This window comes from Podarcis tiliguerta (genome assembly GCF_965153285.1).
Source record: "Podarcis tiliguerta genome assembly, chromosome: 14".
NCBI classification, from domain to species: domain Eukaryota; kingdom Metazoa; phylum Chordata; class Lepidosauria; order Squamata; family Lacertidae; genus Podarcis; species Podarcis tiliguerta.
This window is the reverse complement of record NC_139547.1, coordinates 37,271,648-37,293,741: the sequence shown is the minus strand read 5'-3', so window position 1 is coordinate 37,293,741 and position 22,094 is coordinate 37,271,648. Positions and strand designations below refer to the sequence as shown.

The 22,094-nt window shown below is 46.2% G+C and overlaps 1 protein-coding gene across 2 annotated transcripts in view; it reads right to left on the bottom strand.

The window, feature by feature from the left end:
- Window positions 1-15,508: 15,508 nt before the first annotated feature.
- NTN3 (netrin 3) overlaps window positions 15,509-22,094 on the bottom strand; it is a 113,893-nt gene continuing 107,307 nt past the window's right edge. For both annotated transcript variants that reach the window (XM_083412442.1, XM_083412441.1), the window contains one exon: window positions 15,509-18,328. In XM_083412442.1, coding sequence (XP_083268568.1) covers window positions 18,000-18,328 — 329 coding nt within the window. In that variant the 3' untranslated portion in view covers window positions 15,509-17,999. The remainder of the gene's footprint in view (window positions 18,329-22,094) is intronic.

Genomic DNA, 22,094 nt, shown 5'->3' with positions numbered 1-22,094 from the left:
AGCCTTTATTGCAGTATGATAAACAGATGCATCTCAGGGCATAACTATGCATGATGGTTAATTATGTGATTAGCGATCGCACCATGTGTTTTAAAAAATTAAATACCGGGCATTGCTGGGAGATGTTATCAAGAAAGCAGCTTGCATGGAGGAAAAGTTTATGATGCCCCTTCCCAGTTGCAATGTCCATGAAATCTTCTCTTTCTGCATTGCAGAAAACAGCATCTGGGGCAGCACTGACACAAATGGGAGCTTTGTTTCAAAATGATAATTGCTGCACGTTGAGAGGGGTGACTTTGATGAAGGTTGTTGCTGGGGAAGGAAGGCTTCAAGAGCCCCTAGCTACACAACGCAATCTTGATTATAGTTCCCACCCACAACGTCTAGTATTTAATAAACACTGCATTATTGCTGATCATGTCATCATTAATGGCACTTGAAGTTAGGGCCTCAGACATAAATGTCTAATCTCTGGGCATCCTGTTATTATTGTCCCCTTTTCATCTGCAACATATAGGCTGCATGCAGGTGTACAGGTATAAACATAGGAAAGCCTCCAGTACACATGCCCCAAAGGAAATCAGGAGCTCCACTCTCACTTTTCAGCCAACCACAGTTACTTGTTTAATCCAAACTGAGAGCTGAGGTTAGTGGTAATGATGGTTTAGGGAAACAAGCCAGCATTGTAAACCATGGTTTGAAACTAAAGCACAGTTATTGCTAACTACAGTTTGTCCAGGTTTGGATGTAATGAGAAACTGTGGTTAGTTGAAAGTCTTTTGATTTCGCTGCAGCTACACAGAAGAGCAATGAAGATGGGGGGAGGGGCTAGAGCAGAGGCTCCCCCACGTTTATTCTGCTAACCTCTGATCTTCTTGCAACAGTGCCAGTGGAGGGTAGTGGGAGGGCTAGTTCAGTGTTACATACTGTCTAGGCTGCAGTTTATCTTTTGTAGCTTCCTTCCTCCTCATCCACAATTACCCTCTGCAATCTATTTAACTGTCCCTTTGATGAACACTCCTATATTCACCTTTTTTAGTGGCTCATAATTTATCTGCACAGCACAGTGGTGTGTGAGGAAGGGCGGGTGGAGAGAGAGAGAGAGGGAGAGAACACCACACATTTCACTCACAGGCAGTTCTTGTGATGTTCCTGGGTGTGCCTATGCTAGATGATTGATGGGCACCATGTTGGGGGCAGATGGAGTGTGCCGGGGGTTCGCCAAGAGCACTGAGCTGTCCAATATGCTGACGGATGAAGCGTGTCCAGACCATGAGGGATGACACCTCCAGCGGCCTAGCCTCCTTTTGCATCTCTCCCGCCCCCCTCGGCTGCTGTCACGCTGGGGCGGTGAAGGTGATGGAGCGTGTCCGCTCTGCAAAGGACGTCATTGCCTGTGCTATGCAGGAGTTTTTGCTGATGGACCATCTTTCTTCCACTCCCAGCATCTTTTCCACTCTCTGGGCCAGATCCACAGTAAGATGTAAATCATCTTTGCACACTCCGGTTGAAGGAAGTGAAGCTGCGCCAGTCTACAGGGACTTTGCAGTTTACCCCTGTGATTCTTTATTCCTGTCAAAATGTGATTCAGTGAAGCTGAGCTGCGTCATGATGTGTTATCTCAGAGATGCCAGCTGTGCTGGGGGAGTCACCCTGCAAGGCAAGCAGCCTGATCTTGTTCAACAGCCTATGCTGAAGCAGGCCATTAAATGCTTTCTTTAGAGTGGGCATCAGGAAACTTGGGCCTCCTAGGTTTTGTTGGACTCCAACTCCCACCAGCCCTAGCCACTGTAGCCGGTGGCCAAGGATGATGGACATTGTAGTTCAATGTTCAGGGATGATGAGAAATATAGTCCAACAACATCTGGAGGACCGTGGGTTTGGAGCCAGTACTAGTCCTTTTCATGACTTAGGTCTAGTAATTTCAGTTGGTCTACTGTGAGTATAACTTTGTTGTTGTTGTTGTTCAGTCATTTAGTCGTGTCCGACTCTTTGTGACCCCGTGGACCAGAGCATGCCAGTATAACTTAGTTGGATTCAACTCACAGATTTTGCACCGCTGCTGTAAACTCTGTCAAGCAGGGTTGAGGAACATACAATCTTCCAGATGTTGCTGGACCCCAACTCCCTTGATCATTGGTCATGTTGACTGGGGCTGATGGCAGCAACATCTGGAGGGTCACAGGTATATTGAGTAATATAAGAGGACAGTCTTCTTCAAAGGCTTATAAGCCTTTTTGAATGAATGAAATTACCCCCCCCCCAACTTTGGAAGGTGCCAATCAAGTGGCCAAGATAGGTCAGGCAAAAAAAAAAGAGGAATAAAAGTGGTGTGAATGGAATTCTACATTTTGACATGTTCACAAGCAGAAGGCCGTCTCCCAACATCTGGGCTGGGATATTGCGCGTTGCCTAAGAGCAACTCCAGATGTTCCAAATGCCTTTTATTCATTGCCTTTTATTCATTACATTTTCTTCCTTTCCTCCTTTTCTCTCCCCGCCACTATTGGCTCACTAAATCAAGGGAGACAGGCTTTTTAAAGAAAAGCTGGCCAGGGGAAATAAATAAATAAATGGCCCAATGGCAAGATGAAATGAATTCTCTGGAACCAAATAAGCAGATGTGCCCCCCCCCAGCCGCCAAATGAGGTGAGAGAGGAATGGCGGGGTGCTTCTGAACCTTTGAGCAAGGTTGACTAGCCATGAGCTGAAAGGAACAAACCGCAATCCTGATACTCCCGAGAAGGGATGGAAAGGAAAGGCTGGTGCTTGGGCAAGAGAGATGGAGAAAAAGATACAGTGGTACCTCGGGTTACAGACGCTTCAGGTTACAGCAACCCAGAAATAGTACCTCGGGTTAAGAACTTTGCTTCAGAATGAGAACAGAAATCGTGCCGTGGCAGCGGGAGGCCCCATTAGCTAAAGTGGTACCTCAGGTTAAGAACAGTTTCAGGTTAAGAATGGACCTTCGGAACGAATTAAGTTCTTAACCCGAGGTACCACTGTATTCAGAAAAGTGGCCAGCTGATGCCTGGCTGGCTTCAGTGCATATTCTCCACCTTGTCTGCTATTTCTTACCAACTCTATTGGTTCAGAGGTGGAAATGGTAAAGAGGAGGGGATTTTGCTTGTACATAGGACATTCCTAGGAAGGTGTGTGGGAGGCATTTCTTAAACTGATGCAAAAGCGTTGTTGAGTTATCACTTAAAAAGAATAATGCTGCTGCCCTCCAGTCATGGTCACTCATACTAGTGGTTCCTACACTCAGGCAGTGGCCAGAAAGGTGCCTTAGTAAGGTTCACAAGCAGACTGTGATGGCGAGTTCCAGTGCTCAGGAATGTTAAGGCTGAGCATCTCATAGTTGGACACTGTGAGTACTCTGGGGGCAGGGAATAAAATATTCTAAGTGGTTAACTGGAAATCCTGCTCAGCCCAATTCACAAGCTTCTGCAAATAGCAGGCCTAGAAACTTTAGTCGCATCCGCACCATATATTTGAAACACATTGAATGCACATTTAGAACTCATGGCTTCCTCAAAGAATCTTGGGAACTGTCATTTTGTTAAGGGTGCTTGGAACTGTGTCTCAGGCTGTCCTTAACGTACTTGAGGGTCAAGTTGTTTAGGGCTCTGTGAATCAACAAAAGGACCTTGAACCAAGCTTGGTAGGAAATTGGCAATTTGTGATTATTGGTGGTGCAGCAAATGCTCAGAAGCAGACCTTTAAAAAAAATTTTTTTTAATTATTATTATTATTATTATTATTATTATTATTATTATTACTTCTCAGCATATCCACAGCTGAGCCCTTGCATTGAAAAGCCCAAGGCTAAGTCCTGGAGAACTATGGCACAAATGAAACACCAGATTTAATCATGAGTCATCTACATCCAAAACCAACACATTATCATCCATGATCCCATGCTGACTGATGACACAAATCTTTCAGTTTGCTGTCATTGACACCCAAGTTCTTCAATGAGATCCAAGTTCTCTGCAAAAATGCTGGACATGGAAAGACACAGGCCCACAAAGCAGGCAGGTGGAGACTGGCTAGGAGCAGACTCAAGTTGGTGGGGCAGTGCCCCATTTGCCCTAACAGATGAGTCCTTCACTGCAATTCTTGGGTATGGGGTTTTTCTCTGTAAGCCTGTCCCGGCTAAATGCTTATGGAACCTCTTTCTGGCCTCCTCTTAGCAACACACAACAGTAAGGACAGCAGAAAATTCACAACTATGTGACGACCTTTCATAGAATTCTAGAAGACGAGATGTAATGTTAACATTAATTGCTTTGTCACAATTTAATATTAAATGCTTGTTACAGTGTTAAAATGCAGATGTTTTGATTAAACGAACATCTTTCTTAATTTGTACTGTTTATTTCAATAGTATTATTATGAAGTTGTACACAGGGTTCTGCGTCTTTGATGAACTTATCTCCTGTAGATTATATCTATATTTACATACCCACTAGGTACTGCCACCCCTTGCTTGCTCTGTTTACCAATCCTGTCTACCCCTTTGTACTTCTCCCATACCTGACAGAAACTACCCCTTTTTAAACCTCACCCACCCCCGTACCCATCCCCATCACAGTTTGCATCCAATCCCTCCCCTTCAGCATCCCAGTGTGGGCAGGTCTATTAGGGTAAATAGGGCACAGCCCCACCAGTCTTTGTCCAATCCCAGCCAGCTCCCACCTGTCCTCTTACTTACACCCAGTCATTGGGTGGCACTGGCTGTCAGCTTCCTCCTCCTCAGTCTAAGTGTTGACCTTGTAGAACCTGATACTACAGAGGATGGAGACACAACTAGAAATAGGCCCCATCTGCAGTATAGATTTAAAGCAATATCATACACTTTTAAGCAGCCATGGTTTCCCCACAAAGAATCCTAGGAACTGTGGTTTGTTAAGGGTGCTGGGAGTTGTTAGGGGACCCCTGTTCCCCTCACAGAGCTACAATGCTCAGAATGGCTTGGTGGTCCATCGCTCTTCCCAGGAAACTCTGTCAATGGTAGCTCTTTGAGGGGAATAAGGGTGTCCTAAAAACTCTGAGCACCCTTAACAAACTACACTTCCCAGGATTTTTTTTTCAAGAAGCCGCAAATTTTTAAAATGATGTGATACTGCTTTAAATATATAGTGCAAAGGGGGACTTATTTGGCTCTGTGACTGCCTACTGTTGATATTTCTGCATTTCCACTCTCAGTGGGGACCAGATACAGCTGCTAACTAAATGTCATTCTCTCCAAGCAGCCAGAGAGCAAATCTTTGCTGATTTCAGAACCAGAGTAAAAAGCTGTTGTGACAAACAGTGGTGGAAAGAACCTGCTGCAAGACATAGTTTTCAATGGGCCATAAGCCATCCCTTGTTTGGCTCAGCCTAGCCCATCACTGTTTGCATTGGCCATTTGCAACATAGTCTGACTCAGCTCTGGGCAGAGCTTTCCAGAATCTTGTAGGTGTGGGAGGAAGGATGAACTTGTGGTCAAATCACATCATCCTATTACTGGCATATCTGAAGAACGTCTTTAAAGAAACAAGAAAAGGGCCGGATTTTCAACTGACTAGTTGTTGCAAAAGTGTTGTGGATGGCTATATTTTGGAAAAACCTGCCCCAGTTCCGTCTTTTGATCATTGGTTGTTTAAGACTTGGGAGATTGCGTTACATAGCTGAATTAAAGTACCTTCTCAAATCCGAGAGACTGCCATTTCTTTATATTTGAACTGATATCTAATTATCTTGTAGCTAACAGGACCAGTGGTCAAGGATGATGGGAATTGTAGTCTCAAAACATCTGGAGGGCCGAGTTTGCCTATGCCTGATCTAGTCCAACCCCCTGCAATGCAGAAATCTTTTGCTGAATGTGGAGCTCGAACCCAGACTTTGAGATCAAGAGTCCTGTGCTCTACTGACTGAGCTGTTGTGCCATCTCTTTGCTGCAATGGAGGGAGGTGGAGTCCTAGGCATGGAAGATTGTGCCAAACTTTATTTATTTACTTTTCCACTGGTGCTTTCCATCCTACCTCCCCCAGAACTGATGGCCACATAAATCCCACCTCTTTGGAGATTGCTACATCCAGATGCGTATATACTCTCTCTCTCTGTGTATGGGTTTCCCTCTGGTTATATTTCAGAGAAGGAGCAGGGTCTTACCCACCCACCTCCTTTAAAAACAAAGATGACAAAGTATAAAAGGTATTTAGTGCACAGCTGGCTCAGTCTCCCTTCCCTGAGGTTCAAAATATATGAAGCATAATCAGATCCTAATTTCAGGCTGCTCCTAAAATTCCAATTACATCACAGCCACCTATTTTAAATGCCGTTAAAACTGGCTCAGCTTCCCCCATGCATGTTCTGCATGTCGCCACATGCGTTTGAAAGCAATGGTCAATGTGCTTTATGGCACATTGGGACGTATCTCCCACCCCTCTCTGACCTGCTTTTCCAGATGGGAGTTTATGAGATCTCATCCAGAATATTAATAACAGGACTTGGAGGAAATGTACAAACAGAGTCACTGGGGTTTATAGCCAAAGAGGATGCCAGTGGAGATGTATGGGAAAAGGTGAGCACACCAGATGTTTATCTCTGGTAGCTGTTCTAAGCAAAAGGGAAGTCGAGGTCATGCAGGGCTGTAACCCTAGGGCTGATGGGGTGATTTAAATGAGCCAGGCTTCTCAGAAATGTAATGAATTCATTAATTTAGTTTAATTTACATCCTATTCCTTCAGTTTTCAATTAAATTTTCAGGCTGCAGAATAAAAAATGAAATAACAGAAAATAAATGTGCTACCCCGTCTCCCAACTGTAAGTTTTGTTGTTGTTTAAGTTTCTAGACCCTTTGCTTGTGAAGATATAAGGCAGAAATGGACAGGAAAATGCCACCCAGTTGCTCCTTACCAAACAACCCATGGATATTGAACACAACCACTCCCTCCTAGTATTCTGGTCAATTATTGTCTGGTTGATTGAGTACATTTAAACCTCATTCAAGGAACTCAAAGTGGCATACAATCCCCTAATTCTTGATAACCAACTTTAAGGTCCTTGTTCTCCCTTCTTAGGGTTCTTTATCCTTAAACTGGACAGGCCTTCAAACAGAAGACTCATTCTGCCCATGCAAAACGGAAATGGACTGAAATAGATTGATCCTTTCATTTCTAGACAAGGAGGCTACTGCTTCCAACTCTCTTTATGGGCTTCCCAGAGTTAGCCAGTCTTGGAACCAGGATGATGGCTTAGAGCAGAGGTGGGGAACCTTTGGGCCTCCAGGTGTTGCTGAACTACAGCTCCCATCAACCTCAGCTTGCATTGCCAATGGCCAGGGATAGCGGGAGTTGTACTTCAGTGACCTATGGAGGGCAATATTTCCTTACTGCTAGATTAGATCTTTGGCTCTTCTTTTGTTCTTCTTATGACTATCTTCCTCAAGATGTGATCTGCGACACCCACTGAAGAACATGCAGCTTAGCGGACTGTGCTGTGACATTGAACAGAAAAGTCTTACTACAGTGGAGGTCCATGCCATTGTCTCAGGAAGAAATATTTGGCTGGGTTTGGCTCTGTTCTTTGGAAGAGTTTTCATTTTTACTAATGAGATGAAATTGGCAACCGGGTTGTCTCTGAAAGCTGTGGCATTCAGGCATTCAAAATCATTAGCCATTTGGAGGGGGAAATTAGGTCATGGAATAAGAGTGGACAAGAAGGGCAGACACAATAATGAAGTGAATCCAATAAGCAAAGTGCTTCCATTTGTCTTGGACCCCACAATGCTTTATTACCATTAACTTTCCTCCCTACGTGCTGTGCATCTGGTAGGCCGAAGCCATTTATTTTGCACTGCGTGGGTTCTTGAAAGGGGTGGGGGAACAGGCTTGTGTTTATTTTGACAACAGAAAGCTCTGCTTCTTGGAGTTTCTGGATAATGTGATTTGTCCAAGATGAAGGAATAAATGGTTTATTTTAATCCCTTGTATACATGGGCTGTTGTATAAATACAGAATGTGCTCTTACAAAGGCATTGTGGTTTATTACACTATTAGAGGGGCCAGGTTTGCCAGCCCCAGTCAGGGGGTCTTCAAGGGAAGATGGAAAATTTCACACGTTGAGAGGCGACTCACTGAATCCACCTTGTGGGACGATGTCAGGCTTGTCCCAAGCACCCGTCAAGCCATGGTTTGTATCTTTCTCCAACTGCAGGAGAATCCAGGATTATACTTGATTATACTTGAGATGCTGCTGAACTACAACTCCCATTTTCCCTCACTATTTGCCCATGCTGGCTCAGGCTGATGGGAAATACAGGTCCAGTAAAATCTGGTTAGGCCCCCTTGCCACCATTAGGCTGTCAGTGACATTTCAGTTTGGTGATGTGCAGAATCATAAGAGATCAGTCTCAAATCCAGATTTCTGTTGCTCCAGAGCACAAGAAGGGGAAGAGGGGTAATGAAACCAGGGCCTGGAGCTGCAGACCAGCTCTACCAATTAGAAGGGAAGGAGAAGCCCTGTTTTAATTGGACTGAAATTCACTGCACACAGAATTGCATTCTGTCACAGGGAACCAGCCCTGTAGGCTCTTGCTCCCACCTGTGTTGCCTCATCCACACCTTGTGAAATGTGGAACACTCTGTCAGCATCTCTTCTGTGTCCTCAAAAGCTCAACTGTCATATGTCCGCACAGATGCAGCTTCTTGTAAGCCTTGGTGCTCTTGAGGAAGTATGTAAGAGCAGGGAGAGGTCAACAGTGTGCAAGTTGAGGGACAGGGAAGCATAGCTGAGCCATGAGGTAGCGTCAACTGGGACAAGTTGAGGTCCTATAGCCTTGGTCCCTTTAACCTCATTCTCTCCATCACCACAGCACTGGGAAAACACTCACAGAAGGAAGCCAGCAGGTTTTGCCAGATGGCTGACCGCGCTGACCCCAACCATTCCCCCACCTTTAACTCTTCCTTAAGAAAACAAGGAGCGGGCCAGCCAATCAGTTTATGGCTTCCTCTTGTTCAACCATGTTCTTTGGCTGTAAACTCCGTCTTGCTTGGCCAGCATCCTCTATTTTGGCTGGACTGAGGGTAGAGTATTGCTTTTATAGGTGCCTATAAAACAGCAGGTAGAATTTGGATTATTCATGGAGATGGTGCAAAAAGAAAAATTATGAAAACAGGAAGAAGAAGAAGAAGAAGAAGAAGAAGAAGAAGAAGAAGAAGAAGAAGAAGAAGAAGAAAGTACCAAACTCTTTCCTTGACCCTACAGCTGTGGAGGTAAAGAAAATACAGTATGTGTGGAAACCTCAACAGGTGGCTGGTCCATGGAGAGCAACAGCCATAACCACCCTCAGTTTTGCCCATAATTAGTAAACAGAGAAACAGGAGAATATTCAGCAGTTCTGTCCTTCAGTTTCTCAAAAGTTTTCTTCCCCCTAAGAAAGAGGCCTCTGTTTTCTGCATAAATGGCAGGGCACTTCAGAATTTCTTTCAAATTTTAGTAGGTTTGGGGTAGGAAATGGGCGATTCTCTCAATATCTGTTTCTCTCAGTTCCTAATTTTTCCAGTCTTTAGTTCCATTCTCCACATTTCCATTTCAGTTTGCATTTGTTTAAAAAAGCCCTAATGAAAATTCATCAGCATGTTAGTGCAATTTTTTTCCATTGCACACATTTTTATATGCAACAAATGCATTTTTTGCAAAGCAATTTCCCCTAACGCCACACTTTCCCTTAATGCCATGTTATTTCCACAAACATATACATCTTAATGCAATCTTTACCCTAGCATTTGTGTTTTTGTACACATTGCTTGGTTGGAGAATACTGTATACATTGCTGAATTCAGAGGAACTCAAATATTGAAGGATGGCTATGTTTCAGTTTGCAAACCTATTAACTTTTTTTTTTTTTTTTGCATTTCAGATTGAAACATGAAGGAGTTTTTATTTAGGTCATTAAAAAAACATTTTTATTTATTTAATTCTCATAAACAAAGCAGGAGTTCTTTGCAAATGTACAATTACAAACCAGCACTCAACCTCATCTGTAAGCTAATAACATCAGCACGCACCCTGTTATTGGAAAGCACCGTTTGTTTTTCTCCATCTACTCTTTTGCTGATGGTTCATTCAAATGATGAGATGGTTACTCCCACAGTAACTTCTCCCATAATTACTGTACTCTTGAAGTGTGTGACCCCTGGATCTTGTGATAGATGGATATATGTTTCTATGCAGAGAGAGGTGGCTTGCAAATGGTTGCATTAACAACCTTGGAAGGCATTCTCAAGAACACATTGTCCTAGATGCTCTCAAATGCGGATTCCGTCCACATGAACTGCTGAAGTAAACGCACCACTATAAATGTCCTAATGCTGCTGCTCAAAATGTATTGTCTTTTCTGGAATGGATATTCAAGCACAGAAGATGTGTCTACCCTATAAGTTCTGAAGGATGCATTCATGTTTCAAGTATGGCTTTTCTGTATAAAAGTGACTGTTTTAGTTGCAGTATAACCAGCAAAGAGTCTTGTAGCATCAGCTTTATTGTAGAACAAACTTTTCAGGGACTTCTATCCCACTTCATTGGATGCATGAAGTGTTACCTGTGTGCGTCAACTACACTTTTGAAAAAGCTTTAGGAGCAAAAAAGCTGGTACGATATGATCCATTAGAACATCATGCACAAGCAGTGGTGGCTGGTGCCCATTGGGACTGGTGGGGCAGAATGCAGGCAGCCCAACACTAGGTGGAGCCAGAGCCAATGACAGGTGGGGCCAACTAATTCTAGATTTGCTCCCATCCTCTTTCCTGCTGAGTTCTTCCAAGGGCAACCATGTGATTAAGGAGGAGGAGGAAGCTGACAGGTACGACCGCCACCTGCTGGACTGGTTGTAAGAAGGCAGAAAGGTGGGGGCAGGCTGGGGGCAGATTGGGATTGGTGTAGCAGCACCTCATGTGCCCTGATGGATCAGCCTCCACTGTGTGCAAGTCGAACAATATCATATACAGTGGTACCTCAGGTTAAGTACTTAATTCGTTCCGGAGGTCCGTTCTTAACCTGAAACTGTTCTTAACCTGAAGACCACTTTAGCTAATGGGGCCTCCTGCTGCCGCCGCGCCGCCGGAGCCCGATTTCTGTTCTTATCCTGAAGCAAAGTTCTTAACCTGAAGCACTATTTCTGGGTTAGCAGAGTGTGTAACCTGAAGCGTATGTAACCTGAAGCTTATGTAACCCGAGGTACCACTGTATACTGAATGCAAACATTCTGGGTGTGACATCTGGTATGCTGGAACAATAGGGCTTTGTAGATGATTTAGAACCCACAAAGAAATAATCCTTGACAAAGAAGCTCCAACAATCTGTTTCAAAATATTTCAGTTTTGATGGCTGCCACCTCGTTGGCTTGGAAAAATGTCCCTCTGAACAACCAACAAATCTGGAGGTATTTGAAGAGAGGGAAAACCTCTGGGCAGGGATAGAGGAATTACTCTACTACACTCACTCCATGCCATTTTCACATGTGCCATTTCCACAAGGACTTTTGATCCTGTTATTTGCATTAATCTGCAACATTTTTTTAAAAAAACTTTACAAAAGTTTGTGTTTAAAATTGTAAATATTTTTGAATGTATTTGCTCTCAAAATACACATTTCAAAACGTTAAATTTACCTCAAAAATCTACATTTTAAAATGCTTGTGGGATGGGAGCGGGATTTGAGCCAAGGACTGTGTGACAATATTTGGGGAAATGTAAAATCTGATGAGTACGTACATTCAAATCTGCACGTTTGATTGGTTATCGGATTCCAAAAGCATCTATACTTCTGGATCTATAGACTTAACACACAAGGCTGTAATCCTATATACAATCTTCCTGGGAGTAAGATCCCTTGAACCCAATGGGACTTCCTTCTGAGTAGACAGGTTCAGGACTGCACTTTAACTTAATTTGAAAGCTGACATTTAATTATTTCCTTAAAACAAAAAACCCCTCTCATATAAGCTACCCTGCTTAATAAGACTTTTCCCATCCTGACTGTGTTCTTAAGACTGTCACCTTAGCATCCACTGCTCATTTGAAAACCTAGCTGGATTACCATGGAAAGCTGAAACCAAAGCTTTGAAATAAATAGCCTTACTATTTTATCTCTTCTGGGCTACCCACTTATTTGCCTTTAACAGTATGCTTCTTAGATCTACTGCAGCGCTGGATTTAGGGTGGTGTGGGAGGTTGCCGAGCTGAGGGGATGCAAATAAGAAATATTTACCTGAAGGAGTGTCTCCACCCCCATCGTTCAGCCCAGACACTGAGGTCCAGTTCCGAGGGCCTTCTGGCGGTTCCCTCCTTGCGAGAAGTGAGGCTACAGGGAACCAGGCAGAGGGCCTTCTCGGTAGTGGCACCCGCCCTGTGGAACGCCCTCCCATCAGATGTCAAAGAGATAAACAAATACCTGACATTCAGAAGACATCTTAAGGCAGCCCTGTTCAGGGAAGTTTTTAATATGTAACACTGTACTGTTTTTAACACTTGATTGGGAGCCGCCCAGAGTGGCTGGGGAAACTCAGCCAGATGGGCGGGGTATAAATAAATTATTATTATTATTATTATTATTTAGGGGACATACCAAATTTTGTCCTAGCTCAGGGCACCATATTACCAAAGTCCACCCCTGCTGTATGCCACAGTCAATCTATTACTCTTTGTTCCATTTCTCATTGGCACGGTAAGAATACTCTTGCTGGATTCAACCACAATTTTAATCTTGTCTAGAGGTGGCTCTCCAGATATTTTGGACTACAACTCCCACCAAACCAGACTAGTGGCTAAGCTAGCTGGGGCTGATGGGAGTTTGAGTCCAGCATCATTCTAGACCTACTCCAACATTCTATTTACAACAGAGAGAAAGCCAATGTGTCTTGACGTAAAGGAAATCCTCCTCCCCTAGTTGTTCATTCTGCTGAGTATTGAGTATTCATAGGTATATTGCTTCTGTACATTTAAAGTGAAGAAGGGTAAGCTATCCTTCTTGCTTTCATGCATTGCAATGAGGAAATTGTGCCTGAAACACACATTATTATAAGCAAGTGAACATCAACAACATCTCATGAGAAGTAGCATTTATGGTTCTTCAAATAGGGATGCTTTAGGCATCATTAAAAAATTATCCAATCTGGCATGGGGGTGAGTAGCAGCAGTGGTTTTTTGGCTGCGCAGGGTGGGCTTTCAATCTCAGGAGATTCTTTCACAGTTGTGAAAGGATATCCTTCCAAGCAGGGGAAGCTGGCTGGCTGAGCTACAAGTATGAGCAAGATGAAAATATGAAGGAGGATGTCACTGCAATTATTCCCACTAACCAGGCGACTTGGCAACAGGTGTGAGAGGGCTATGAACAAGAACCACCTTGGTGGAGACCACATAACTGATCTGGTGTGGTGTCTGCCCATTAAACTTACCGGGGGCAGACAAGCTACAGCAATCTTAATTTCTTTAGAATGCCTCTGGACTGTGTGTTGAGGCCCAGAGGCATTCTGGGAAAATTAAGGTGGTGGTATCTGCAGCTGCTTGGCTTGATGTTTCTTCAAAATGTGTATGAAAGCAGTTTTTTTAAAAATTCCCGCAAACCAAAGGGAGGTGTTGGCATTTGGGCCCTCTAAGATTTGGATGCTATCTCGCTGAACCTCCACTTGCTCCTGCAGCTGACAAAATGGTGGCCTAAGGTGCTTCTGTCAGTCCAGATGGGAAATGAGGAGATATGCTCTTCAAGGAAAAAGCTTGGGCAGACCAGACATGACAATGTTGTGGCCTTATGTACCCTGGCTGGACCTGCCTTGCAAGTCATGTGGGCAAAACAACAATGAAAGTGCTTAGACTATGCTGAAACGGCAGCCAGATGGCTTTTGAAACTGCTGCTAAAAAGAATTAACATTGGCACTGAGCCAAGGTGCTCATCATCTCATCATGCACTTGTTCAAGCTGATGAAATCATCATTCTTTGCCCCAAACAGATGGCAGGATAACCTTGTGTACCTACAAACCCTCTGCAGTGATCTGCTGGTGACTTTAAATAGCAGCTGTTATTAAACCAAAGTATTAAAAACAATAAGGCTGGCTTTAAGAATTGAAAGGCATTGCTATACATGTGACACACTGTTCGGTTTAAGTGTCTCTGGGCTCCAGAGTTCATTTGTCATTATTTCCCCCACTTTCCATAAGCAGTTAAATGTTTGGTCCTAAGTGTGCAGACCCTCTGTGACATTGGAGCAACTGGGCCAATGGCAGCCCTGACAACCCAGGCAGCCCACTTTCTGTGATGTCAGAAAAGCTGAGCCAATGGCAACCGGTAGGCAGTCATGGCAACACTTCAGGAAAATCCTTCGGTGACATCAGAACCATTGAGCCAATGGAAGCCAGAAGGCAGATGTGACATTGTTCAAGCAAGTCAATGACAGACATAATGCCTTAGACCTTCTTTGGGGCTTCTGATATCACAGACAGCTTGCAAGTATAGGACTGGATGGCAATTTGTTAGTCTCAGTAAGAAAAGTTTACTGTCTAATCAGAGCAGATGAGTTAAGCATCTAGTGAGATACAAACATTCATTAAAAGATCCTTAGCTTGTTTGTGTCATAGCTGTCAACTTTTCCCCTTTTTTAAGGGAAATTCCCTTATTCCGAATAGGATTCCTTGCAAGAAAAGGGAAAAGTTGACAGCTATTGTGTGCATCTCTGTGTGTAGGTCTATCTTCTGTTCAGTATTTGGTGGGAATGAGCCGTGCAGCTTACATATTTTTCAACCCATCCAAATTTATATGGCAGTTAGATACAAGATGCGGACATTCCTTGACAGCCAGAAGAGGTAAAAAAAGAGAAGGTTTTTTTGCGGCTGTCATGTTACCCCCAAGTTGTTCCTCAACCAACAAGGCCAGCTCTACAATTAGGCAGAGCTTAGTCAAGTCATATTAGGGGCTGGGTACTGGGGGGAGGGGCAGGGAGTGGTGGCAAGGTGTTGAAGCACAACCTGCCCTGTGTCCCCTAAGCCAGCCTGCTCCCCTCAGGAAGACACTGTCCCACTGTCAGTGTCAAAATAAGGCTCAGTTGCTAGTTCAAACAGCTTCTGTATGTTAAAGAGGGTCCACCACCTTGTTGTTTGCTTCAGGTGGCAAATGTCTTGGGGTGGCGCTGACCACCAAGAAATGCAAACTTTACAAGGGCAGGCAGCTCAGGTTCCCAGTAAAAGAACTCGCAGTTCTGAAGGCCAGGAGGCAGCAAGGTGAGACTGGGAGATGAGCATCAGCCCACCTCCCAATTTGCATCTTAGGGTGGCCTCCAACTAAGTTCTACTCAGAGAACCACTAAAATGAATGAGCCTAAGTTAGCCGTGTCCACGGATTACAGTGGGTCTACTCACTGATTTCAATGGGTCTACTCTGATTAGGACCAGCACTTGAAGCAACCCTGAGCAAAAACCAGAGCACAAAAGCGGGAAGGAGTCTTGGTTCACTTTAAAGACTAGCAGACTTATTGTGGCTTTAAGTGTTTATGGACCAGAGACCAATACATCAGGTGGAAGATACAAGCACATACACAAGAGATACCCACACAGAGACACAGAGGTATAAGGGGTGGCAGTGGTGGTCAATAGTGAAGCCCAAAGTTGGTGGAAGGCAAAAGGTAGAGTCTCTGACACATTTGCCCCATGCTTATAACCTATTTTCTCTGTTCTAACAGTAGATAGCAAAATTGGAGTAAGGTGAATTATGGGTATTGGAGGAGGGATCCAAAAGGGCACAAAATGGAGATCTTCCCATTACTGCTTTTTTCAATGACCAATGGCTGTCACAGCTGCTCCCTGTGGGGCGAGCACTTGTCCCCATGCCCCTCCCAGCCTTCCCAAATTCAAACTGAAATTTCTCCATTGAGAACTCTGGGTTCAGCCTTAATCTTAGTCATCTGACAGCTTAAATCAGCCTTCCCTCAACCTACTGCTCTCCAGATTCTTCTTTGTTGTCTTCTTTACTTCAATGCTTAACAGTCCCAGCCAACATAGTCACTGGTCTGGAATGATGAGAGCTGTAGTCCAGCCACATGCAGGCAACCAGGTAAGGCTGGGTTAGAGACATGAATCAACTGCAAATACGTTGAGCATCTGAAAAGGTGCCTGTATCACTTGTAAAAACAAAGCTAAACCCTGCAGATAGAAAATGCTACCTTACATTTCTTCACTTGAGAACGAATGAGAAAGGACTGTTCTAAAAAGGAAGCCCACTGTGACACAGGGCACCACCTGTATTCAATATTTCAGCTTCACTTTATTTTTAACTTTTAAGTCCCACCCACTTAGCCTCTGACCTCGTCCATTTGGAGTCTTGGCCAAGTCTGAAACCTGCCCTCAGGCTGAAAGAGGTTCCCCACCCCTGATCTCTGAAGAAAGTTTATTTAGGACAATTGCTTTTCTCGTAAGCAATTTTGTGCAGATTGAATTGATGGCTCAATTAAATGTTATCTGATTAATTAAGCAAGGGAACATTTATCGGTGTATGTGTGTCAGAGAGAGCAATGAGGCAATACTTCTCAGCAGACCATCTTCATTTTTGCCCGTCTCTCCCAACGGAGGGCCATTTTGATTAAAATTCTCTGTCGCTATTTCATGAGGGCCTCCACTCCCCCCACTGTCACCCCAAACCACAAAACCCTGGGACAATGAGACCATCCGGGACATTATGAGGGGGTTCCAGGATGCCATCGCAGATGTTCTGCTCTTGCTGCTTTTGCTGCTTACAGAACAAAAGAAGGAACCCCCCTCCAAAAAAAAACTATTGCTGAATCCCACCCCCCCACCCCGCGAATGTTTGAGGAAACACCCCTTTTTCTGCCTCTGTGAACAGGGTGGAGCTTTCTTGAAAGCCATTCCAAACTGATAACACCACCTCAGGCACCTCTGAGTTCCTGCCACAATCCTACCACAGATCTGTTTAAGGTGTCCCAACATGGGTTTTTTCTGGGGGTGGGGTGGTGTATTCACACCATACCTTTAAAGCACTATGATACTACTTTAAATCATTATGTCTCCCCCCCCCCCCAAGAATTATGGGAGCTGTAGTTTCTAAGGGTGCTGGGAGTTGTTAGGAGACCTCTAGTTCTCTCACAGAGCTACAATTCCAGAGTGGTTTAGCAGTCAATCCCTTTTCACAGGAAACTCAGGGAGTTGCAGCACTTGGCAGGGGGATAGAGGCCTCCTAACGATACTCAGCACCCATAACAAACTACAGCTCCAAGATTTCTTGGGGGAAAGCCATGGCTGTTTAAAGTGGCATGGTAGTGCTTTAAATGTATGTTGTGAATGTGGCCTGTGTATGTGTACATGTGAGTTAGAAAGAGAGAGAGAGAGAGAGAGAGAGATTACTGTTAACAGACTTAATATGACTACCTAGGAGTGATTAGTGGGAAGGGGCATCACTTTCCGGAAGTAGGAAGCATAACGTGGCAGTAAGGTCAATGTTTTGTGGGTGTGCAGATGGAACACCAGATTGGCTCTGTCGGGGCACATGTGCCGTCCTGACCTCCCCACCACCTCGCCCCTTCCCAGTAAGTGACAGCTCCTGTGGTTGCCCCTCTGGAATTTGGCAGGATCAGAGAAACACTGTCATTGTTTTGTTTTGTTTTTTTTTAAAAGAAAAACAGGGTGGGAATTTTGCTCCTGCTCAGAGACATTCTGAGCTGTCTTCTTCCAAGTCTCTTCAGTTCACCAGCCTTCTCCTTCAATTCGCTCCTTGTTAAAGGTTTGTCATTACTGTGTTACTCTTAATAAACTTTTTTTTAAAAAAAGGACCCATGCACGCAACCCCCACCCCCAAGGAATCATTGCCAAAATATACACTATACACAGGCGAGTCCATCCATTCACATGATATGTATATGTACAGAGTCTCTAGGAACAGTCTGCTGGGTGCAGTGCACAGGGGACCAGAGAGAAGGGAGGCATGTATTAACAGACACGAGCCTAAACCAATCATGGTTTCAAGCACTTCCCCTTTTTCTCCCGCCTCTGCAGTTTCCTGAGCCGCCGAGTCCAGGCATCCCTCCACTGGATCACCAAGCTGTTCTTGTCAGCCATTAGTCCTGGCCGGTCAGTGGGGTTTTCGCTGATCCCCATGACCAAGTACTTCCTGCTGATTTGGATCTTGGGGCATTTGCAAGCCAGGTCTTTCATGTGGATCCACAAGAAGTTGTCGCCCCTTTTCACCCGTTCGTCTCTGCACTTGTAGACCGAGAGGATGTTGACAGTGAACTTGGCCCAGTTGGCCACCGTCTCCATGTCTAAGACGTTGACTTGGACAACTGCAGGGCAAGAAAGGAGAGGAAGTGAGGCCACAGGTGGCAGGGAACTGATGCTGAATATGTGAAGCGATGCATTAGAATTAAACTTACAAAGAGCTGTTGAGCAATCATGAGATTTCATTGTCATGCCCCAAGCATCAGTTTCTTATGCTGTTTCTGAACAAGCTGCACTGGCTGCCAGTATTTTACCAAGTGAAGTTGAAAGTCTTACTGTCAATGCATAAACCCTTAATAGCCTAGGACCAGCTTGCCTGAAGGTTACCTGCCTTGTCCCTTCTAACCTGGCCAGACCACTGCAATAACCTGGCCAGCCCTCCTGACTGTCTCACAGTTATCTCTTTATTTGTTTAGTTTCTACACGAATCAAAGCTTTTAGCAGCATAGGGGCACAAGTAAAGATGCAACTCTGTTCCTACTGAAGTCAGACAGGTGTGTACAATCCAGATATCTCATTGCCCGCCAAAACTGCATTTGTTTTTAGAGAATTAGTTAGAATCAATTATTCTGGATTTTATGATTTTATGGTTTGCGGCTGGGACTCAGCTGAGTCCCATCAGCAGAAGATATGAGTGAGAGGAAATGTCCATCTAGCCCACCTTCTTGTTCTCACAGTGACCAAGCAGATGCCTCAATGGGAAGCCCTACTGATGGCTCTTCAACTTTAAACAGGGTTTGCACTGACCAGCCCCTTAAAGCACTTCTTTAAACAGAGGTGGTCAACGATGCAATAGCATAGCAACCTGCAATTTACGGCAACTTGTTTTTACTCCATTCATAATCATTTCAGAGGCAAGCATTACAGGTTCCTGAGATTTGCACTCTGAGTCAAGGAATGCAGCTTTGGGTGACCTTCTCAAGGTGGTAGATCATCTGTTATCATCTCCATGTCTCTACACCAAACCCTGCAAGCGTCCCTATTTTCCAGGGACAGTCACGGGTTTACAGAAGCCATCCTGGAATGTCCCACTTTTCCTTAGGTCATCTCTATTTTCACTAGAGAAATGTTGGAGGGTATGGAGTTGTGCAACCCCTGAGCCAAGGAGATAAGTACTGTACAACCTTTAGAAGACATCTGAAGGCAGCTGTGTATAGGGAAGTTTTTTAATGTTCAGTTTTTTATTCTGGTCTTATACAGATTGGAAGCTGCCCAGAGTGGCTGCAGCAACCCAGTCAGATGGGTGGGGTATAAATATTATTACTGTTGATATTATTATTATTATTATGGAATAGGACATTAATTGGAGAAATGTTGGAGGGTATGCTACACCAATGTTGTTACTAGCTTTTTAAAAAAATTATAGGATTCATATGTTTGGTTTATATTGATGCCTTGTAGATCCTGATAGACTGAAAAGCAGGGAACACAAATGTATTTAAATAAACAATCTCTGATCACAATTATCTGCAAGGCTAACTGCCTTTGCAGAAGATATCGTTTAAAAGCCAAAACACTTCTCGGCTGCCACCCTGTCTCACGTCCATCTTCCCGTTCCCTTCCATCTTGCCAAAAACATCTTTTCTGTCTGAGCCAAGGAGTTCCTGTGGGAGATCAATCACGAACCACAGTCTCTTTTAGGGATCCTCCCTCTGCTCCAAAGAGTGAATGTGCTTGTGTCAGGGTGATTTACAACCTGCCGTCAGGATGTCCTGAGTCCAAACTTCACACACATCCCATCCCATTCAAACCCTCTCACCCCACACACCTTGCAAAACAAGGGGACTGGGAAGAAGAGAGGGTACTTTTTAACATATTTGGCAGACAGGGAGTGACTGTGGGTTTAGGCAAGAAGGGGAGAGGGTCCAGCAAGTTTTCCTAGTTGTGTGTGTATGTGAGAGAGACACACACAGAGAGAATTTCAAAGTGGAGAAATAAGGCAAGATTGGCAGCCCCTGCAGCCAGGAGCATGTAACAAACACAGGAAACATAGGGAAGCCGTCCCATACTATTTTTTTTGTCATCTTTATTACGTCACTCTTGTTTTGTCAATCCCTGTTTGGAATCTGATCACCGGGAATCAGCAAAACAACTTCGCTCGTGTCGTATTGCTTGTGTAACAAACAGCAGGGCACTGGTAGGTTTGGATCCACTGAATTCAGTGCTGATCCCACTGGGAGGTGGCTAATCTCCAGGGCCCAATCCTCAGAGCCCTGGAGTCGCTGTAGCACCCATCCCTCCTCTACCACGACTTTCCACCATAGTCAGCTTGAGCTAGCAGGGATACCGTATTTTTCGTCCCATAGGACGCTCCGTCCCATAGGACGCACCTAGTTTTTTTGGGGGGGGAATAAAGGAAATTTCCCCCCCCTTTATTTCCCCCCCCAAAAGCAGGTCCGGGAAACCGAACCAGGTCGAGGAACAGCGGGGTGGCAGCGCTGTGCCTCCCTGCTGTCCCCCGAGCTTGTGGGGCTGGCCAATGTCTGCCTGGCGTGAGGGGCGCCCTGAAGCAGAGCGCCCCTCGCGCCAGGCAGCAGGCTGCTATCCGCAGAGTGGGGAGCGCTGCGGGGAACTCCTGGAGGGCTCCCCACGCTGCGGGTGTCTGCCTGGCGTGAGGGGCGCCCTGAAGCAGAGCGCCCCTCGTGCCAGGCAGCAGGCTGCTATCCGCAGCGTGGGGAGCGCTGCAGGGAACTCCTGGAGGGCTCCCCACACTGCGGGTGTCTGCCTGGCGTGAGGGGCGCCCTGAAGCAGAGCGCCCCTCGCGCCAGGCAGCAGGCTGCTATCCGCAGCGTGGGGAGCGCTGCGGGGAACTCCTGGAGGGCTCCCCACGCTGCGGGTGTCTGCCTGGCGTGAGGGGCGCCCTGAAGCAGAGCGCCCCTCGCGCCAGGCAGCAGGCTGCTATCCGCAGCGTGGAGAGCGCTGCGGGGAACTCCTGGAGGGCTCCCCATGCTGCGGGTGTCTGCCTGGCGTGAGGGGCGCCCTGAAGCAGAGCGCCCCTCGCGCCAGGCAGCAGGCTGCTATCCGCAGCGTGGGGAGCGCTGCGGGGAACTCCTGGAGGGCTCCCCACGCTGCGGGTGTCTGCCTGGCGTGAGGGGCGCCCTGAAGCAGAGCGCCCCTCGCGCCAGGCAGCAGGCTGCTATCCGCAGCGTGGGGAGCGCTGCTGGGAACTCCTGGAGGGCTCCCCACGCTGCGGGTGTCTGCCCGGCGCGAGGGGCGCTCTACTTCAGGGCGCCCCACCCGCCGGGTGGCAGGCTGCTATCCGCAGTGTGGGGAGCGCTGCAGGGAACTCCTGGAGGGCTCCCCACGCTGCGGGTGTCTGCCCGGCGCGAGGGGCGCTCTGCTTCAGGGCGCCCCACCCGCCAGGCGGCAGGCTGCTATCCGCAGCGTGGGGAGCCCTGCGGGGACCTCCCGCAGGGCTGCCTAGGGTGCGGACGTGTTCCCGAAGCGCCGGGCGCTCTGCTTTCAGGGCGCCCGACGCTCCGGGAAGGAGGCTGCTATCCGCAGTCTAGACATCCCTGCGGGACCTCCCGCAGGGCTGCCTAGGGTGCGGACGTGTTCCCGAAGCGCCGGGCGCTCTGCTTTCAGGGCGCCCGACGCTCCAGGAAGGAGGCTGCTATCCGCAGTCTAGACATCCCTGCGGGACCTCCCGCAGGGCTGCCTAGGGTGCGGACGTGTTCCCGAAGCACCGGGCGCTCTGCTTTCAGGGCGCCCGACGCTCCGGGAAGCAGGCTGCTATCCGCAACCTAGACATCCCTGCGGGACCTCCCGCAGGGCTGCCTAGGCTGCGGATGTCTTCCTGAAGCCTGCATTCGCCCCATAGGACGCACCCAG